Source organism: Saimiri boliviensis, chromosome 2 (assembly GCF_048565385.1).
Source record: "Saimiri boliviensis isolate mSaiBol1 chromosome 2, mSaiBol1.pri, whole genome shotgun sequence".
NCBI lineage: Eukaryota > Metazoa > Chordata > Mammalia > Primates > Cebidae > Saimiri > Saimiri boliviensis.
The window spans coordinates 202,904,446-202,926,897 of NC_133450.1; the positions used below are offsets into that span (position 1 = coordinate 202,904,446).

Consider the following 22,452-nt stretch of genomic DNA (forward strand, 5'->3'; position numbering starts at 1 on the left):
TTCACTGTCTTAGGCGTAACGTCTTGTACATCTATAAATTGCATATAGTATATCTCTGGTGCTAATTCTGTTCTTTACCCACTGGAAGGGGGCTGATGTAAAACTCTTGGCCAGAACAGGCAAAGGAAAATGTCTGCCCTGGGCCTATCTCAGTCCTTGCTGTAAGATAACTAATCTTCTTAGGTTCCCATCCCATACCAGTCTGTGGTGGCTTAGAGCCTTTCCCACGCCAAAACCTTCATAGCAATCATTGACAATCCTCAATCTTCAGTTGCCTGTAAGTTATGTGTTGTTTGTTTACTTATTTATTTACTGAGATGGAGTTTCGCTCTTGTTACCCAGGCTGGAGTGCAGTGGCATGATCTCAGCTCACTGCAACCTCCACCTCCTAGGTTCAAGTGATTCTCCTGCCTCAGCCTTCTGAGTAGCTGGGATTATAGACGTGAGCCACAGCGCCCAGCCTAAGTTATATTTTAAGAAGTGTTTTCATCAGTCTTGTTTCTCTGGCTTTAGCTGTTAAGATTCTCCCTAGCTACTGTAAATATTTCATCTGGGTTAGAATGAAGCAGCAGCACTCATCTTTAATTTCTACACTGTAAGTGACTATCTTCCATCTTCTCTGGCGGTGGGGAGAACAGTGATAGACCATTCTGACTTCGGCAGAAAGAGGGCAGCTTACTGATTGAGGCCACCTGAAGAAGTTTTTCCCATTAAGGTTTGGCAGGCCTGTTTGTTATGTTTTGTGCTGGTCTATCAAACCACTCACATCTGTCTATATAACCTTAGGGTTGAGTACTTAATGATATATTGAGGGGGCTGCTCTGTCGTCTTTGTGATGCCCCATTCTCCACTCTTTTCTCTCTCTCTCTCTCTTTTTTTTTTTTGAGTCAGGACTTTGCTCTGTCACCCAGGCTGGAGTGCAGCAGCATGATCTCGGTTCACTGCAACTTCACCCCGTCCCCGTCGCCCCCACCCCCGCCCCGGTTCAAGCAGTTCTCCTGCCTCAGCCTCCTAAATAGCTGGGACCACTGCCACTCACCACCAGGCTCAACTACCTTTTGCATTTTAGTAGAGGCGGGGTTTCCCCATGTTGGCTGGGCTGTGATCGGCTTCCCTCGGCCTCCCAAAGTGCTGGCATTACAAGTGTGAGCTACTATGCCTAGCCCATTCCCTTATCTCTTAACAGAAGCCATGTACCCCAACCCTCCAAGAGCTGTAGCCTTCAAACTTGTAGCCAGTAAACATCTGGCAAATGTAACTTCACCATCCACTCACATCTGGCAGGGAACTGTCTTCTGGAGGAGGCTGAGACATGAGCCCTGGGAATCACATGTTCTTTCAGATGGAGAATTCTCTGTCTGTGAGTAGGCTTTTTTTTTTCTTTTCTGCTAAGATGTTCAATATGCAGACACACATGTGACCATGAGAAAAATGTTCGGTATGCATACACACATGTGACCAGTCCATGAGCTGTCACTTGGGCTTCAGCCTCCATCTGATTTAAATGTAGAAAGTCAAATTCACCAAGATCCCAATTCCACAGACTTCTGAAAATTATCAGTGAATCTTGGAAGTTCTGGAATTATGCTCTGCTCATTCCTTCTCTCTTAAACTGTACCTCTAGTCCTAGATTACCGCTTTATTCTTCCCATAAACCATTGACACTCACCTGCCCCCACCCCCTCAGGACCACTGACCTCAAGCTGCTGCTCTTTCTAGTTCTGTCTTGTGCTGGTTTGGGGCACAGACCTTTCCCACAGCCTTCCACAGTAGGAGTTAAAGGAAAGAAAATTCTGCAACCTAAGTTTAAGAATCATGGAGGTGCAGTTCAACATGGAGAATAATGCTCAACTTCAGACATGTGGCTACACTCACAGTCCCTGGCTCAAATCCAAAACCATCTTCAGGGGGTCTCTGCAGGCTGCTTTTCAGCCAGCTCCCAGCCCACCATCATCTCAAAGGCTCAGTTTCCTTCCTTGCAATGAGAGGGGCCTTCAACCACATCTACTTATCCAGGATCCAACACATGTAAGGCATGTAAGGCACCCAAGAGGGAAGGCAACCTGAGCCTCACTCCACCCGAAGTTCCTGCCATCCTAATCTTTCTGTCTCATTCCTTCTCTCGAAATGTTTGATATGGAAAAATCCATTTTCTTAGAGATACTCTATCTTTTTGCCTATGAACATAATGGTCTAATGTCAATACATTCTGGATTGTTCAGACTCACTTGCAAGTCAGCAAAGGGTCTGGTTGGTCTAAAACTGAACTCAGCCTAGTCCAGTGTTTGTATGCAGTCTTCTTCAGCAACAAATGAAAAAGAAAGCTGCTAGAACTTAAGCAGTGCGAGTGGGGTTGCAGAGGAGGGGACAGTGATGAGAAATGTGGAGGAGGCAGAGGCTATGGAACGGATTAGATACCAGGAGCGGGAAGAGTGAAGGGTGCCGCTGAGGATCCCAGGTGAACTATGGTGCTTGTGAGCCAAGATAGAGGATAGGAGAAGCAGCAGGTGAGCAGAGATACAAGGTCCATTTTGTGCATGTTGAGTTTGAGGCAATTGTGGGATATTCAGTATAGACATGCTGTAAGCAGTTAGATGTACCCGTTGATGACTGATGGACGTTCCAGGATTCTGCAATATGGTTGTGATGCAAAGAAGGAATCACGTCTCATGGAGCCCAGCTTTCTGGAATCTTCCTGCTTTCACCTTCCCACTTCTCTCTGGGGGACACCCAGATTCGTCTTGTCTCACCTTAGGGATTTCCTCCTTTCCTCTGATACCTTGGCATCCCTGCTAATGTTCATGCCCCCCAGGTCTCACCTCCTTAAAGAGAGTTGTCAAGGTATTTGCCTTTTGCAAAGGAGCATTTCCTGCAACTGGGCTAATGGTGGGCTTACTAGGTGTTGTCATTTAGAATCTCAGGACTTTCTGGCTGAAACGCCAGCCTGCAGCTTTGGAAACGTGAGATCAATTTTGAAGTCTTTTTATTTGTCATAATGCATATAAAATTGGCCTTTTGAATGAATCTGGCTCATTAAGCAGTATTGCCGGTTCAGGGAATGAACCCCATAATAATCAGGCACAGAAAGTTTTATTTCCAGTTCAGAGAATGGATCTGTTTTTCAGTACTGTTAAATGTACATTTCTAGTTTGATGTTTTCTGTTTGGTCCATCCCACCAAGTTGATAATGGCTCCCACAAACCCATTTCTGGATCTCCCCCCACCCCGCCCCCAAACTCATTGTCCTCCTAGAATCTAGAGATTTCTGATGACTCTTCTAATACGTAGAGCCATCCTGGGGCTTGAGCTCTCTGGCCAGGATCCCTCCTGCCTCAGCTACTCTGTTGAATACCAGTCACTGGGCAAATGCTCGTCTTTGTTTACCCTGATCCTCCTGTTCAGTGGCCGCCTCTGTGGTCCGTTATGTAGGGCAGACAAGCTGCTGTCTCGGCAGTGAACCCATTGGGCCTCTGAATACTGTGACTAATTGTATTCCCTGTTCTCTGCTACCAGATGCAGTAAATTACATTTCCTCCCAGCTTCCCGACCTGCCAATCCTCTGTTCACAAACAGCAGAACCAACACCTGGGCAGGACGGGACCAGCAGAGCGGCTGGTAAGTCCTGGGGAGCCCTTTGGTTTGGACGCTAGGCTTGTCCAAGGGGCTTGCATTTCACTGAGCTTTATTAATGAGATAGGTGCCCTGCTATCCTTACATGGGGGACCTTGCCTTCAGCCCAGCCTCAGACACAGCCTTCACAGTGGCCACACAAGACAGGGACTGGCCCCAGATGGCTAATTGAGGACCAGATGGAAAGGAGTTTTGAGGAAATCATACAGCATTTCACCTCCAGCTTCGGGGCAGTCTTTCTTTGGTGTTCGTGGTCCTTATATCTGTGTTTATTCTCAAAGTTAATCTGTATTCTGCCTCTAGGGATTTTTGTTTTCTGTGTTGGAATGATACAAATTGAGAGAGCCATCCATGTTGGAAGCTGAGTGGGAGATATTTTCAAAGCATATGGGTGTCTTTACAGAATCCTTTGGGAATTGAGCTTTTGTATATTATAAATGCATATATTCCTAAGTCTTCCCATTTCTGGGGTTATTTCTTAACCACTGAGGTATATTTGGGAGGAAAAGAAGCAACTTAAAAAACACATGTTTCTTGCTAATATTTCTCACAATTGGAGATTTTACAAAATAATACATTTGTGATTATCGAATACAGGGAAAACCATGCTTTACTCTGCTTAATGCAGACATGCCTCCGAAATGAGAACTGGAAGGGTGCAAACAATATGATCTACCCTATGATCTACACAGAAACGTGCTGAGGGCGGGCGGTTAAATGGAAAAGTGAATTGCCCAAGGTTGCGTGGTTAGTCACAACATACATGAATTCAAATATGAGTGTCAGATTCTGCTTTGCATACTGTAGGTAAGTGTATGTTTAAATTAAATCACATAGGACAGATTTTAGAAAATAAAACAATCACGGATGTTTAAGCCACAGGAAATCTTTTACATAGGCCAACCTGAATATTTTATGAAGCAAAGAATCCTTCCTTACTTTAGTACAAAAGTAAAATAAAAAGGCAAGTAAGTATTAACATAGTTGTCATGTCCACTGGCTAATTTAAATATCCTCTGGGCATCTCTGTAAACATCTTAGCATATTACTTTTATGTACAAACTCACAGAGTCCTAGAGATGGATGGAACTGTAAGTGGTATCTGGTCAGTCCGGGGCCAGTTCTACATCTTCCTGGGCAGTGACAGAATGGATCAGCTGGAACCTGCACCCTGCAGTTATGCTTCAAAGGAATCACTGGCAGTCACTTCCACACTGGACTCTTTAAGTACTCTGGGGTGTACTTCTGAGGTCAATGTAGGCAAAATGTGTTTAAGAGTCACAAACCTTCCTGCTGGTTCTTAGAGACTTGGGTGTTGATGTTCCTGAGAGTTGTGGGAAAACAGCATCTCAGGTCCTCTGCGTAAGTTCCTGCATTTCAAAGGATATGGGATATGGTCCAGCATATGGATCAGCTCATGGGAGGGTAGGACAATGTATGAGAAATAATTTTAAGAGAGAGAAAAAGAATTCGAACAGTGTGGGTAGTCAAAGAGTATAAAGTTCAAGAGTAACACATGAATGTGATTGTAGTGCTATGTAAGTAGGAATACACATTTTTACCACAACCCAGCTCCCTTTATCTTTGAAGATCCTGCAAAACATGATGATTTAAAAAGCCAATAAATTTTTAAAATTATAGTGTGATCAGAATCATTTTAAAAGTAAGTTTACATGTGTTTCTGTTGATTAGTTAAGAGTTAATTTGCATAAATGCATCTACTGTGGGACTACATATAAGCAGAGCTGTGGAAGGAACTCCTTTGTCCAGGCCATTTGGGGAATGGGATGTTCAGATTCACAATCGGCTATGGTTAACAGTGCTACACGGAGCATGTGTGGCTTACCAATCAAGAGTACTTGCTAGAATTCTCCTAGATGTGGTCCATCTTGCTTTAGGAATGTCCTTTTGGAAATTTGTATAACCTCAGGGCCATTTTGACAAATGTCATTTGTCATTACTAAGTAGTATGACAAATATCCTGGCTGTTTGGAGTTTGGAAGATTTGGGACTCTGTATAAATGGGAATTTACTTAGAATCATTGCTTTTCAGAATTAGGAGACATCTATTCCAATCCTTTATCCAAACATTGAATCCTTGACATAGCAGCCCTGTGAAAAGGTCCTCAAACCCCAGTCACACACCTCTGTGATCCAAGTTTAATCTCCCTTCAAGTTGCCCATTCCATCTCTAGTTGGTTCTGACTGTTGGGAAATTCTTCCTCTGGTGGACCTAACATTTGTCTGCCTTCATCTTCCATCCACTTATTCTTATCCTGCCCCCTGGAGCTACTCAGAACACATCCAGTGATTTTCAAGTATTAGAAAATGTCTATTATTTCCTGTTTTTCCCAGATCCTCACTCTAAATCCCCTTCATGCTCACAGCCCCGCTCTCTCCAGCTGGCACTGAGATGATGAGATTGCCTTTAGACACCCTCCACCATCCCTGTCCCTCCCTTCTGAACACTCTTCACCTAGTCTTCTTGATGTGTTGTGCTAGTCTTCTTGAGGTGTTGTGCTTAGAACTTCCCAATGCCTTCTGGGCTAGGCTGCTCACCCCCAAAATAAAGCATGATGCCACAGACCACGTGGCTGACTGCTGGCAGCAAGGTCTTTCAGCTTCAGTTTCGAAAGGCCTCAAAGTCATTTCATGTGTACCACTGCTCAACTTTGCTCCCTTTGTCCATAGAATTGTTGTTTCTGAATCATTTCAGTTGAAATGTGCAAGCTGTTTCCCCTAGTTATCCGTATACTACTTCACCTGCTCATTCATAGAAGAACCTACATAATTCTTTTGTTTTTTAATCTCAAAAGGCAAAAATAAGCATGAGCTATGCACTTTTCTGTCCTTTGTAGATTTGCTATGATTATTAAGTTTCTTCCTGTTAGACTGTCTTGCAAGAATGTTGGGCGTTTCATGGAGGCACTGAGGAACCACAGCAGGAAGGTGGGGAGGGGAGCGATGTCATGAGATTTGACAGGGCTCTGACATTCCCTCCCATTTCAAACATGCGTGGTTCCTCCATCCTTGTGTTTACATGTTGTGTTTCTGCATCGGATTTCACTTGAATCAAGGGCTTCACAAGTTTTGAAAGTAGAAAACCCTCTTCTCCATTGTTAGGGTCATTGCAGCTCACGATTACGGTATCCTCTTAGCCTCACTTTACTTCTCAGTTTAGTACCCCCTCAAATCAGCAAAGCAGTCTTTTATTACTTCATCATTTCACTGCTAAAACTGTTGCATGTTGGAACCAAAATCAGAGCCCTGTGGCACACCATTAGAGATCTCTTGGCCCTTGGTAACCCTAAATCGACACCTTTGGGGTATCATCATTCAACCACTAACAAGATAATTGTCTTAACACCCAAGGCACACGTTTCTGTGTCATCCACAGGAATATGAGGGATTCTGTGATGATCCAGATACACTGGATCTTTTCAAATGCAATTTGCTATTCTTTCTAGAGACCTTGAACAAAAAAGAAAAGGAGATTAATCTGCATAGTTTCTGCTTGATGAACTCATGCTGGCTCTTGGTCATCTCTGCTATCTAAAGGTTAACTTTAGAATTTAGCTAGCCAGCCATAATGTCAAGCTCCTTCTCTGTAGTTTAAAATCCCCTCATTCTCGTTTTTGAAAATCAGACCTTTGCATGTCAGCCTCCAGAGTCTTTCCTGGTGCTCAAGATTCTTGAGACAAATTCAACAAGGGAACCGGGACCCTGATCCCAAAGTACTGAGAGCATTTATATCCCTGCAGCGCTTTGTTATTTTCTAATCTTCTCTTCTTGTCTGGGCTTCACTCCCTTTCTGCCACTTTCTTTCTGGCACTTTACAGTCTGAAAACTCTCCTTCTTGACCAAAAAGATAGAAGCAAAATCAGACACAAGAAATTGGCTTGCCTTTATTATCCGTCAACATTACACCTTTGCTGACTTATTTTTGTTAATACTTTTGTGTCTTAGAAAAACAATCGATTCAAAGAAATTTTTGATCACTTCTTTGGGGGGAGTTACAATTTTTTATTGATACATAATAATTGTACATATTTATGGCACACATGTGGTATTTTGATGCATTCATACAATGTGTAATGATCAAAAAAGGGTAATTAGGATGTCCATCATCTGAAACGTTTATCATTTCTTTGTGTCGGGAACATTAAAAAATCTAGCTATTTTGAATTAGACAATAAATTATTGTTGGCTTTAGTCACTCTACTCTGCTATTGAACATTAGAACTTATTCTTTCTATCTAATTATATCTTTGAAGTTAGAGATTGCACTCTGGGATGAGAGGGAGAACCCATTCTGAATTAATTTCCTCATTTGTATTGTCATTGACATCACAGTAGCCATTTTTATATTTCTAACCCAAAGAGAATATGTGAACACATAGGTATATGTATAATCACTTGCTCGAAGGGATGAGACTACCCATATGTATGTTCATTCCACAAGTCTAGCATGTGCATTGCTTGCCTATTATATACCAGGTGCAATGCCAGCTACTGGATGTTTTTTTTTTTTTTTTGCCGAGATGACCCTGACCCCCAATGGATGACACTTATGATCTGTCTACTTCCCTGCTACTGTACTTTACACATCACTAACTCATGAACCGCACAGGCTGTTCACAGCACCATAAAATATCAAAGCTGGATACCTTACATTGTACAAATAAGAAAATGAAGCCACCAGATGGGGTGTCATCTGGATAGGAATTCAGATCCTATCTTTCTCCCTCTCCCATCTCCTTGACTAATGACAGTGGGGCATGTGGTGCTTATACTTTAGATGTGGGTTATCATCCTGTTCCTCCTCTTGTAACCACAGTGAGTCAAAAGAACTAAACTAGGAGAAGGCTGAATCAGTGATTGAATTTTCCATCCTTCAGGAATAGTCTTGTTTTGTATGCTCTTGGACTGATTCTCAAATGTATTCATGTCCATTTCTCTTCCCCCTTGCTGTGTCAGTTGCTCTTGTATCCCCTTCTCTAGGCTCCCTACAGCCCTTCCAGTTGCTTTCTGTCTGCCAAAGGTGAAGGTGCCAGGCAACATGAGCGTAGGTAGAGCCAGGGGGATAAGTTTGAATCAGAACCAAACATTCTCTCCTCCTCAGACCCATCTCTCTGGCCCTGCAGAGCAACAGCTTTTCTCCTCAAAGCTCCCACCTTGGTTTTTATGTAGGCACCTTCCCCAGAAGCCTCACACTCCACTCCACACCTGGGTGTTTTCAGAACCTAGAGACTGGAATTCTCAACCTCCACTGAATGTCTCTACTCCTTCAGGGAGTGTCCCTATTGATGAAAGAATTATTGGGAAACAAGAACCAATAAAACCAAATGTGGAGGCCCAAAATCAAAGTACCCTTGCAGTCATTCATCTGTATCCCTTTAAAGAAGCTGGCAACATTGGTTCTTTTTCTGTTTAATAAAAACAGCATATTACTCAACTGTCTCACTGACTTCTTGGAAGGAGTAGCAAAAATGCTTTGTATACTCCAATCTCATTGTCATCAGTATATAAGGTTTGGAAGTCAAAAATTAAATATATAATTTAGGAAAAACATACATCCAGATTTCAGCCAGTCTATCAGTGAAACTTCCATTGAATTGTCTTCTATTTCTTGTCCTCCTTCCCCAGATCCTTCCTCCTAGAAAATTTCAAGAGCTTTCCTTCAAATACTTTTTTCTATGTCCATGTATGTTTCAAGATTTCTTTCATGGCTCTCCAAAAAGCCCTCACCCTCAACAGCACTCCCTCCTCATATTTTAAATAAGATGAACAAAGGCACCAAGCCCTTTGACCATCATCATTATAAAAATTGTAGTATAGTTCTGACATGGAGAAGGTAGAGGGAAGACAGGGCAGGCTAGAGAGTATGCTTTGTGCTTTGTGGTTACAGATGAAGGTATGATAAGCTTGAGAAGTCTTTGGTATAAACTTTTGGCAGCAGTAGCAAGTAGAAGAGTTTTTTAAATTGTGTGCGTTAGAAACGAGGCACTGCACTGAAAATGTCTTAATTTCCTACTAGCTCATATCCACTCTAGTTCATGCTTTTGAATGTTATTGGCTGAGAACTGAAGCAAAATATAAACGCTTATTCATAAAGATGACATTTAAACATTCATACTTCCTGCATGGCTTTCTAAAAGACCTAGATAACATTCTCACATATGTATCCATGAAGACTAGATGTTGCCTTTGGGTTAAGCCAAAGCTTCTCAAAGTGTTCACCTTTGTTCCCCTTACTGGAGGAAAGAGTGAATGCAGAAAGGAATGTAGAATCACACTCTTAAGGAACCTGCTAAAAATGTGTGGTTCCTCTGAAACCTGATGTTTTATCTAGAAAAAAATATATATGAATTTTGTGACATAACATATCTAAGTTTATTTTATTATAAAATTATATTAAAATGCTTAAAATATTCTATGCTCATATTCTAGGAATACTGGAAGAATAGTGTACAATATATAAATGTAAATATGTAACCCTAATAAAACCATGTCACATGTGGTTCAGTCCCAGAGTCATGCATGTCACATTTAAAGAAATATAGCTGAAAATTGCACACCAGAAAACCATTAAGAAGGTATTCTGTTCTTTATTTCTCCTGAATCATATTTAAAGGGACCTTGGCTGGGCATGGTAGCTTACTCCTCTAATCCCAGTACTTTGGGAGGCTGAGGCGGGTGGGTAGATCACTTGAGGTCAGGAGTTTGAGACTCACCTGGTCAACATGGTGAAACCCCATCTAAAATACAAAAATTAGCCACGTGTGGTGACATATGCCTGTAATCCCAGCTACTTGGGAGGATGAGGCAGGAGAATCGCTTAAACCTGGGAGTCAGAGGTTGTAATGAGCTGAGGTCACACTGCTGCACTCCAGCCTGGGTGACAGAGTGAGACTCTGTCTCAAATAAATAAATAAATAAATAAATAAATAAATAAATAAATGGGACCTAATTTATATCTCCATTAAGCAATACTTCTCATAGTTGCTTTTCTTTCCTCCACATATCACCTGCTCTAAAGCATCGTTTACTACGACAAAATGCTCCTTCTCTGTCCATATTTCACACAGTTTTTACTTTCTCTCCCACTAAACTCCTTCTTTCTCATCTGTGCATTGTGTGGATATACTTAACCTTTCCAGCAAAGAACTTACCATCATCATCTCTCCTTTCTTCTAGTTTCTGATTCTAGAACAGGCAAAGATTAAAATGAGAGAAACTTGGATGAATTATGATCAGTATTCTCATTGGCGGGCAGAGGGAGGGGGCCATCTGTAAACATCCCCATGTTAATAATTTGTATTTTCATCATATCACATATGGATATAAAAATAGAAATATTTTGTTCCATATTCTATATTGATTGGAGGCCAATGTGTGGTTTTGTTCACAGATTACTGAATGTTTGCAGAATAATTAGCTATTGTATCTACAAACTAATAATAATTATTACTTGCCTTATTTATAACTATGTCCCATAAGTGTGTTAATAGTGATAAGATATAATATTTTAATCCCAAACTGTGCTTTTTAAAATAAGTGTAATATTTTAAGAACAGGCTTTTGGAGTTCACGCAAATTTTGCATGCCTATTCTACTATTCTGATGGCACATTTTGTGAGAAATCAGGAACTAACAGAGATAAATGTTGGTTTGGATACACAGTCATTGTGAGTGCCCATGCACTTCTATGACAAATACTGGTTGGCCTCCCATTGTGTCACTTGAGAAAACTTGAGATCTTTATGGTGAACAAATGAAACTTTCGAAATGGATCTGTTGAAAATCAAACATGGGAGTTTGTTTCATACTCTTTTCGGTTAAGTGTAAACCAGGAACAGATTGTATCTTACTATGTAAGTAGATGGAACAATCTCATTGCTGTTAATTTTTCAAACAAGTTCAAACGTTAATTACTGTGTGTACCTTTCCATTGGTGTCATATTATACAAAGTATTTGTTACTAGATTACAACAACTGTGTTAGACTCTTGAATTATTGGCCTTTGTTTCACAGATGTGTATATTGGGTACCTACTATACAAATGGCTCTAAGGTAGGTGCTGACAGGGAGGGGGCATCATAGATAGATGTTGGGCAAGAAACTAACCCTCAAAGGTCCTAAACATTTATGAAGCTGATGAAACATTCCCACAAATAATTATACAACTGAGTAGAACATGTTAAGAGCCTTCAGAGGAGTTTAAAAAAAGTATTGAGGGAATTTTAAAAAGAGAGGGATCGCTACGAGATGGAAGGATCAAAGAAAGCTTATGGAAGAGGAGGCAGTTGACCTTGGTGTTAATCAATGGGCCATATTTGGATATGTAGAAACTCAAAACAAAGATATTTCAGGAGAAGGGAATCTTAACAAAAGCAGGGAATATTTAGTTCTGGGATGGTGTTATTTGATCTTGCTAAAGGGAAAAGGAGCACTAGAGCATGTGGTTGAAAAGATAGTTTGGATCCTCTTAACATAGTTGGGGACTTATTCAGAAAGAGGTAGGGACTCAAGGCAACGAGAAGCAGACATGTGGGCTAGATCTCTAGGAGTCTGGAGGAGGGACCGAGGGTTATCTAGGCAGAGGAACAGTAGGTACACAGAGGAGCAGCCATGGGAGGAAGTTGAGTGTCCTGGGAATAGTGAGAAGTTGTTATGGCCACAATGCGTAAAGAACGAGAGGACCCGCAAGACAAGGCTAGAGAGGAGGGTTGCAGATACATGCTGAAGGGAACTATATGCCGTGCTGGGAAGTTTGGTGTTTATCCTCTAAAGACACAAGGAACCAGCAGAAAGAAGGTTTATGACTCAAGTAACTGTGGGCAGGATGGAGTACAGGCTGGCAGAGGTCAGCAAAATTTTTGTACAAATGGCCAGATTTTAAGTATTTTAGACTTTGTGGACCATATAGTCTTCGTTGTACATTCGTTGTTTTCTTTCTCTTTTCTCTTTCCTTTCCTCATCTTTTCCTCCTTCCCTTCTTCTTCTTCTTTTTAAACAACACTTTAAAAATTTAAAACTACTCTGAGTTCCTCTGGCCATACAGAAATAGGGTCAGACTGTCTTTGGCCCTCTGGCCACAGTTTGCAGTCTCCTGAACTAGAGCAAGAAGACAGAAGTGTTAGGTAAAATCAAAAACAAGGCTGTTGTGCAGAGAGCAGAGGAGGGCCTGGACTAAGGCCTTGGTGATAGAAATGATGGTGAGGAGACGGATGAGATATACCTGAAGTAGAATTATTTACTGTCAGTGAGTGGCTGTAAGAAAGTAGGAAGAAAAGAGCAAGTCGGGTGTGATTGGCCTCTGGCTTGAGAGACTGGCTAGCAGTGCCATTGTTATTTGTCATGGAGACTGTGGAATAGTTTTGATAGAAGAAACTGGGGTCAGTTTGGAAGCTGCTGAGTGTGATGGGTTTGTGGCGCACCCAGATAAAGGGAAGCTGGAGCCTGGTGGTTCTGTGGGCCTGATGCACAGTTTCTTTTCATCCAGGAAGCCTATGAGGAAACCAATTTGGAAGTATGAGGTGTCACAAGAGTCTATAGGACAGGAAAGAGCTGGCCTTAGGAACCACAGACTGGTAGCAGGATTTGGGATGAAATAGAGAGGATACAAGATTGAGGGGCAGGGGCACGGGGAGGGAGAGACCAGGTAGGAAGCTCTTCCAACAATCTAGGGAAGAGGAAATGAGTGTCTCACATTGAGTAGTAGTAACAGAACAAAAAGAAGACAACAGGTGGGAACGCTATTATGGGCAGCAGGACTCTGTGCATGGAAGATGAAGGAGGCCTTCTGTGATCATTGTCTTCAAATTCCAGTGTCCTAGGGTGATGCTACTTCTGTCTTGTTCTTTTCCCAGTTCTTATTTTAGGTACCTAGCTCAGTGACTGACGTCCTCACAGGGCACCTCATATGAAATCTCTCATGCCTTTTCAATTGTTGAAAATATTCTATTGTATAGTGCAGTGGAAGATAGCCATGTTCCACCTACAAAAACCTTTGTGGAAATGTAGAGACAACAGGAAAACACTTGAAAGAGGTTTTATTATTTATTTAACATTTTGGAACTGGAATACATTTTAACCAAGGGTTTTAAAATTGTCTGTCAGTCTGAGAAGCCCTCAATCAAGGTAATTTGCATGTTGCCAGCCTCTCTGAAATTCTTCACACCAAGATCTAAAGTCTCTTGTGGCCTTATTTTAGCAGATCTTCCTTAAATGTGTGAGTGCCATTGGGATATAGCAACTGTGCATCTGTCTTTCCAGTACCTTAAACTGCTGTGTTAAAATACAGATATAACCACCTTTGTTCACAGTGCGCATCTCACTCTAACACTCAAGATGCTTGGCAGTTAGAATAGAAAGGGCACAAAACCTTTTTTTTTTGTCTGTTTGGCAATTAACCATTCACTGGCTTTTTTTGTTGTAACATGCACTTCCTTTCTCTTGTTTTCATTCAAGCTGTGTACGCCATGGAAATTAATGTGGAGAAAGACAAACAAACAGGAGAGACCAAGATTCTCTCTGCATCTACCATTGGCCCAGAGGGGGTCCATCAGAAAGGAGTCAAAGTCTATGATGATGGTACCAAAGTAGTGTATGAGGTGCACTCAGGAGGCACCGTAGTAGAAAATGGAGTGCACAAATTAAGCGCAAAGGATGTAGAAGAGCTTATTCAGAAGGCTGGACAATCAAGCTTAGGAGGAGGGCACGGGTCCGAAAGGACTGTGATTGCAGATGGGAGCCTCAGCTATCCCAAGGAACACATGCTCTGCAAAGAAGCCAAGTTAGAAATGGTACATAAGTCTAGGAAAGACCATTCTTCTGGGAACCCAGGGCAGCAGGCCCAAGCCCCCAGCACTGCAGGGCCGGAGGCAAACTTGGATCAGCCAGTCACCATGATTTTTATGGGCTACCAAAATATCGAGGATGAAGAGGAGACGAAAAAGGTGCTAGGCTATGATGAAACCATCAAGGCTGAATTGGTCCTTATTGATGAAGATGATGAGAAGTCATTGAGGGAGAAGACAGTGACGGACGTGTCCACTATTGACGGGAACGCGGCTGAGCTCGTGTCCGGGAGGCCGATCTCAGATACCACAGAGCCTTCATCCCCAGAAGGGAAGGAAGAGAGCCTAGCCACAGAGCCAGCCCCAGGTACCCAAAAGAAAAAGCGCTGTCAATGCTGTGTTGTCATGTGACCACTTCTTTCTTCTCCTTTCTTCTGGGCAGCCTGTACTCTCCACCACTCACGTAGACCTCACTGTACCACTAACTGCAATACTGTGAACTGGAAGCAAACACCTGCCTTGCCTTGCAGTTGGATTGCTTTGATCTCTCTCATTTTTTTTCCTTTTCCTCACCTGAGAGACAACGTGCATGTGTGTGCTTCATTCTCTCCAAGAACTTGCTTTTCCTCTAAACCTTTCCTTGTGTCTTCAAGAGTGAATCACTTCCTTCCTGCTCGATTGGAATGGACTCTTCGTATCAGCCAGTGATATGGTAGCCTTAACTCACTTGACTGGAATTGAACCCATTGGCACTGGGGGTTTCATTCTGTAGTGTGTTCCTGTAACGTAGTCACACACTGCCATGTCCCTGGTTTCTCACTTGCCTCCTTTGCTGTGGATCTTTGTTTTTATATCTTGTGTGGCAAAATGCTGTTGGCTCTAGCCGGTTGCTAGTGTAGCCAAAAGTGGACCTTATTTAGTCTGTCCGATATAGGGTGATGCTTTTTGCTGCCTTACATAAGCTTCCAGATTACAGTATTGTGCATCTATGGATTTCTTTCTGTTAAAACTGAAATGAAGTCGATGTAGAAGAACCCAGAACTTGTCACAGTTGAAATGTAGGGACTGATTCCATAACCTGCCCATCAGCGGTTGTCTCTCTTTCTATGGTTTAACCTATGAACCCTTTATATAAGAAGCACCATTTTAAAATTTCTAAGGACATGAAACAAACATCGTTTTAAGCATCAGTAGCAATTGATCTCCAAACTTAGGCAAATTCACAAGCCTTGTTTCTATTCTCTTTAAAAAAATGTAAATTTTTATATTGTTTCTTTTTTCATGGATATTTTCTGGTCATACTAATCTATTTTCAATGAGGGGATCATCTTGAGAAGTATCTCTGCAGTGACCATATTTCTAAAACAGTCTTTCCGACTGACAGTGGTTGCCATGATGCTCCCACTTCATCATGGATGGTGCTGTAATGCATTCGCTGTTCATCCCGTGCCCAGTTGATGACAAAGCCTTGCATCTGTACTCTTTTCTTTCTGTCCCCATGAGAAAGACAGTGTTTTAGGTAACTTAAATTTGTAGGTTTATGTGCCCTTCAAAAAAAAAAAAAAAACTCTTTAAAAAACTTTTAAAAATTAAGAAAGACCTGTCTTCTCAATGTTAAGCACTTAATTTCATTCGACAAATATTAATTGAGTGGCACATAGCTGAGCTTCTTAGGGCATTGTTTTTTTAAAAACTTCTGGGCATCTTAGAAGAGCAAAGAATATTTTTTATCTAGACCGCAATGAACAGTTTTTGAAATATCTTCTCAGCATTCCCCCAAAGCGAACAGCCACATATATAGTAAAACCAAAGCGAAACAATTTAATAAAATAACAATAATATAGTAATGAAATAAAGATATAACATAACTGATTTTAATAAGACTTATCTTAGCTTTATTTGCCCAAACATTTATAGCATTGTTATGAATTGTTCATAAAATTATGTCCCATAGAATATAGTTTTGAAAAAAACATATAGTATGCAATACTACATCAAGTCTAATCTCTGTGGAAAGTAGATGAGAAAAAAATAAGGTAGTCTTGAGGGAATTTTATTATAGAACCTATTATAGACCTGTTTTGCTTGCTAAGTTCTAAATCTTTTTTTTTTTTTTTTTCATTTCTTGGCTTGAAATTATATTTACTTCAATAGGACAGGTAAAAACACTAGTTTTTACTTTTCAAAGTTAATTTCCTGAAATAATTGCATTTTAATGAGCACAAAATGAGTCGTTTTATTATACTCATTATGTTTACACCTATACATAAACAGAAAACGTTAAAGAAGAGAAAAATAAAGGAGCTAAGTTCTGCTGTTGAGCATGATTCCATCCATGCTTGGTTTTGAATAACTGAGGGAAATGTCTCTAAATCTCAGGTTCATCAAAGCAGCTGCAATTGAATAAAACTGCTCTTTTATTGAGAAACCTGGTTTGGATGCCTATAAATTCCGCTACTCTCAGCTTCATTTTCCTCAGTACGTGGTCACTGAAGCATCATTTAGACATTACGTAAAATGGCATGGAGATAAACCTATTTACATAGAGGGAGAAAACAGTTTCAATGTCTTGGACAATCTGTCATTTTAATGATTTACTTAAGAAAGAAACAATCTAAAAGTTTACCATAGCTTATCTTTTTTACTCCCTTGGGGATTCCAGCTATTCAATGTGAGTTTAAAAAAAATTAAGCACAGTTAGTGAGTGGAATGGTAGAATGTAGAACCCTTGAGCTTGCTGTTTGATAAACAGAATCAATCTTCCAGGACAGATAATTCCCTGAAGTCACCTACCCTTGCATAAGTAAACTAGTTACTCATTAAGAAAATGATCTGCACATCTCACTACAACACTACACACGAGAACTAAAAGATTAATGATTATCTGTATTCTCTTCACTAATTACTATTATGGGGGAATAAGGATTGCAAATTATATGAATTTGAGTTTCTCTATATTTTTATTAGTAAGTTTATCATTTAACGGACTTTGAAGTAAGATGTGTTACCTTTATTCAAGCTATTTGTAGCCACAGTAAACGAAGGTGCGTTTGAATATGGCATACATATTTGCATAAGTCCCATCATTATCCTGTCATAATGGCGTATTCAGGCTTAGCCAGTACTTCTATAGGATGAGACCTATAATCAGACCTATAGCAGCAAGTAACTACCCTTCATGATGGTAGTGCACACGGAGCTGTGATTGTGAACATGTTGCCTTTCCTGCTGCCACTGGCATTCTGTCTGTAAATGTTATTATGTGTAGTATCACACTCTCCAAAAGTGCAGGGTATTTGGTTACATCATCAGACTCATGAAAGAATCAGTAATGAAACTACAAAACCATCATCTTTTTTGAGCTAATGATTAGTTGGACTTTCCTTTAAAATCATATAATCACTTCCCTTTTAAATAGAGGAGAAAAAAGAAAAGGAAGGTATTTCATTTGTTTGTAAATAGATTGTCAATGGCTTTTAATGAAAGATTCTTTATGGTTAAAATGATAAAGATTAGTTCTGCATATCTTGAAAAATTATGATGACTTGTGTATTCTTGACTTCTTAAAAATATTTTCTTTTAGTGTGCAGTAAGACAAACTAAGGGGATCTTTTTTTCAGCTTGTATCTCTTTTACCCATATTATTTTCCTTACATAAGCAAAAAAATAATAATTGCCTCTAAAAGTCAGTTGACAGTGTCTAGTAATGTCATTTGATATTGGTGACTGGGAGGAAGAGAAGGTAGGAAATACTCTTCTGGCCAAACCTAAGACACAGTTTCCTTTTGAGCCTTCTGAGTAATCTTAGAATTCTTCGAAAGCTTTCAGGAAACTCAAATTCCATTAATTTGGTTTGGCTCCTTTCTGAAATGTTAATAGACATGATATTTGCTTAAAATATCTACCTATTCCATTTAATTTCCTGGTGATAAATGTATTTTATCTACAAGCATGTAGAATGTTTTGTTTTGGTTAGAGTCAAGGTTTTATAAAAGGAGGGGAAATGTAGAAAGAGAGTTTCCTAGAGATACAATATCATCTCTGGAGCAAAATGTTGAGGCCAAGTGTAAAAACAGACTATTTCTCTTTACTTCCTATGAATTTCATTTCAAGGGACCATAGCACACCCTTGAAAATTACCGTCTATTTAATGCCAGTGAACCAATGAGTAGCAAAAGAGGAGGGAGGGAATATTGTGATAGAGACAAAAATCTAACTACTATACCAGATCTTCCTTTGTTAGAAATATTAGCCCTGTCAATATGAAATGAGATGGACTTAGACAGAATATGCGTCGAGGACTTTTTCTCGTTTACTTGAAATCTAGAAGCTCAGTCATCTCTGTTCATCCCTGGCCCCACTGGAGAATTTTACTCACAAACAGGTCCTTTCCTGGAAGAAATACTCTCATCTCCTACAATGTTAGTTTACAAGAAAAACCATTCCAAAGTGAGCAATTTAACATTTTATTTTTGCCACATGCTCATTTGCTATTGAAACCACAAATTCTCAGCATATATAAGACATAGGTTTCAGAAACTTTATAAAGACACAATCTTTCAGGTGCTCCTCAATTTCTTAATCAAGGTATAGGGAACTCCAGTGTTAAGGCCAGAAACTGAAGGTATCCTTTGTCCTATTGGATACACAACACAGCAAGAGCAGAGAGTTATTCATTTATGTAATAAAACAACGTAAGTAATGAGGAAGATGGGATGTTGGATTCCTGCTACCACCAATTCACTTCACAAAGGCCTTCTTCTGATATTACCAGGAAAACTTTCCTGCATTTTCTAGGGAAAAACAGAAGTCATTTATTGGGAGCACAATGCAGTTACGTATCTGTATTTTCATAGCTTCAGCAAACTTCTTAATAAAATTCTCGTTTCAACAAAAACCAAAATACTGATTGTTTGAATGTAGGAAGGTATAGAATAGACTACATCCTGAAAGTTGCAAAGGGGAATTTTACCAGGGCTCCTTAGACCAGCTCCCCCACATAATTTTTATAGAGCTTAAGTAAGCCTCTGCTTCCCCTCTCCCTTCCAGTCTAACATAAGGAGATCAGAACTGTCACATAAAAAAACTTGCTTTCAATATGAAAATATAATATATAATTTGGGGGACTGCAGACTTTCTGCATCAAAGATCTGGACAGCCTTAACTTTTATAAAAAATAATTTTTCAATGTTTTACTAACCAGGAAAACAAGATGTTTTCTGAAATTAATGACTTTTTCTATTTTGTGTCTGTTTTCTAAGTTTTTACAGGTTGAGGTATAAAGGGTCATCATCTCCTCATATTGCCTCTTCATAATCACCTGGGGCTATTTTTTGCAAGTCACTGCATTTTTACAAAAAAATAAAAATAAAAAGTATATCTCACAAATCATAAAATTCTCCCTAGACTTCAGACAGTCCTTCTGGAGTGAAAAAATAGAAATACAGAAAGAAAAGAATTACAGGGTGGCTTTCTTTTTATTTTCCTATGGTTAATGTACTGTATGGTATATATGTTTACAGAATGTATCTGCCTTGTGATGTTAACAAAATGAATAACAAAAAATAGTACTGATGTGCCATTTGACAGTTTGCCTTAGCATCACTGTTTATGTTCTTCTTTTCTGTCCTTTTAAAAAAAATCGCAGGTTGTATTCCAAAGCTGTATTAACACAACATTCTCTTCCCCACTCCTACCCAGCCTTCTTTAGAGCTGTGAATTTCATCACAGGAGCACTGAGGCAGAACCTTGCAGGTGTGGCCCAAAGGGGCCAAAGTGGGCATAGGTTGTGATTTACTTCTGCCTGTCTACCAACCAAACATGTATCTGTGTTCTCATCTGAGCCTGCAAAATCACACCCTGACTTTCAGGGGGACAGGCCACATGGAGCGCATGACCTCTGGCAGTCATTTCCTCACAGCCCTTCCCACTGTGAGATAAGTAAACTTGCAAGACCCCCTATCTGGGTCTGGGAGCATTGTTTTAAACACAGTTGGCATAGCTTGAAAAAGCAGGAGAGATGGACTCGAATTCTATGACTGAGCCAAGACTGAGGAATGTACCCATTCATTATAGTCTAAGATGAGTAGGATGATATGGGCGGGAATAGGAGTGGCTGTAGAGATGGAATATTTTACATTTGTGTATTTTTTTAAGGAATAGTATTTTTATAATGAAATCTATAAGCATTATGGAGCTTGAGTTTGAAAACACCCTTGATTGACTGAGCTTTGTCTTCATTCCATTAAAGGTCACTTTCTGGGGAGTTCTATAGCACTAGGCCAAGCCTTGGGGGCATGAACTTGGCCTGTCACTTGGCCTTGCACTGCCATTGCATGAGATCCAGTGTTTCCAAATAGGCCTTGGTTGAACAATGAGCTTTCTATACCTGCCATTAGATAGATTAGCTAGATGGCTTGATAGCTTTCTGGGCTATATCTTTAATAATATATAATAATATTTGGAAAGGAGATAGTTATTTTAAATGCAAGCAAAGCACAGAAACTATCAAAGTCCAAATCTTTCACATATTTAAGGACTAATTGCCACATTTGAGATTAAGGGACCACTCGCTATGGTGCGTTTGAGAACTATATATGAAATGGTGAGTCAGAGCCCTCTGATTATCTTCAGTCTATACATAAGCAGATAAACCACCAATATAAATCTTCCAGGGGCTGGATATGGTGGCTCACACCTGTAATCCCAGCACTTTGGGAGGCCAAGGCAGGAGGATAGTGTGAGCCCAGAAGTTCAAGACCAGCCTAGGCAACGTAGTGAGACCATGTTATTTAGTCTCTACTAAAAAATACAAAAATTAGCCAGCATGGTGGTGCACATCTGTAGTCCCAGCTACTCGGGAGACTGAGGCAGGAGGATTGCTTGAGCCCAGGAGGTAGAGGCTGCAGGGGACAGAGATCTCGCCACTCTATTCCAGCCTGGGCAACAGAGCTAGATTAAAAAAAATAATAATAATACAGATATTATTGGCCTTCTACATATCACAGGGCTGCACTGTATTTTCAGAGTTAAGTAGAAACAGGAAAAGATTGTCTTTATCCATAAAGGAGATTGTGAATTTTTAGCGTTCCTGAATGTTTTCCCCCAAGTTTCTGCCAAATTCCTGAAGTCCCATCCCTATCGCACTCAGTTGCCTGAAGCTCTTTCCCAACACCTGCCCCTCTGTCTGGCTGACAGAGTTACCATGTCTCAGAAACTACTCACCACTCCTATGAGACTCTCCCCAAGCATCATCCTTCCTCAGGATGAGGCCTTTTTCTACTACCCAAGAGATCAAGACCCTTTTTCTAACAAGACAAGGTCATATATACTCCATTTTCAAGAAAAATAACCCCTCTGGTTCCCATGCAAATCATTTAAATTCCTTCATCACCAGAATCTCTCCAACAGGCCCAACTCCAGCCCAGCTGTGAATATTGCTGTCCTGGAGACAGCTCCAAAAATGAAAGAACTATGCAATTGCCCAAAGGTGCTAATGGAGAGCCAGTTTACTCTAATCTCTTATTACTGAGGAAACCTCTCGTTTTGAGATTAAGTGGGCAGGGAGACATCTAGTCACTTAGTTTTGCAAGGACAGGTCTTGATATACACAGAGGTCACCAGGCAATGCCTGATCTGAACTATTCCGTATGTAGCTCCAACTCCAGTTCTGTGATATCCTATTCTGGCAGGTGGGAAGAGTTCTATCCTTGGCAGGGTTCTGGAACATTCTTTCCTCCTCTCAAGCTCCTGACTTAGGAGAGTCAAAATCATACAGGGGTTCCAGAAAATGTTGTGTCTGATGCAGCTTTTCAGTGAATGTAGGTTGTTGGTGAAATTTTCAGCTTTAGCATCTCACTCGGGGTGAGTGACATCTCTGTAAATACTTTCATCTGTGGTTGCTTGGTGGGGGTGGGGTGGGAGCCTGTTGTGCTTACTCCGAATTAGCTTACTCGGCTAGCTGCTGTACTTTGTAACCTGAAGTGTACTTTGACTGTTCTGTTTCCTTCAGATGAAAACA

General features: G+C 40.5%; 1 protein-coding gene across 7 annotated transcripts in view; it reads left to right on the plus strand.

Moving 5' to 3' along the window:
• The window catches only part of PALM2AKAP2 (PALM2 and AKAP2 fusion), a 511,473-nt gene that overhangs the window by 288,921 nt on the left and 200,100 nt on the right, over positions 1-22,452 (plus strand). For 3 of the 7 annotated variants that reach the window (XM_074395145.1, XM_074395148.1, XM_074395146.1), the window contains exons 7-8: positions 3,514-3,615; positions 14,104-14,799. The exons of 1 other annotated variant lie outside the window; for it this stretch is intronic. In XM_074395145.1, coding sequence (XP_074251246.1) covers positions 3,514-3,615; positions 14,104-14,799 — 798 coding nt within the window. The remainder of the gene's footprint in view (positions 1-3,513; positions 3,616-14,103; positions 14,800-22,452) is intronic. 3 more of the 7 variants (XM_010335972.3, XM_010335974.3, XM_074395147.1) reach the window with 2 other exon arrangements.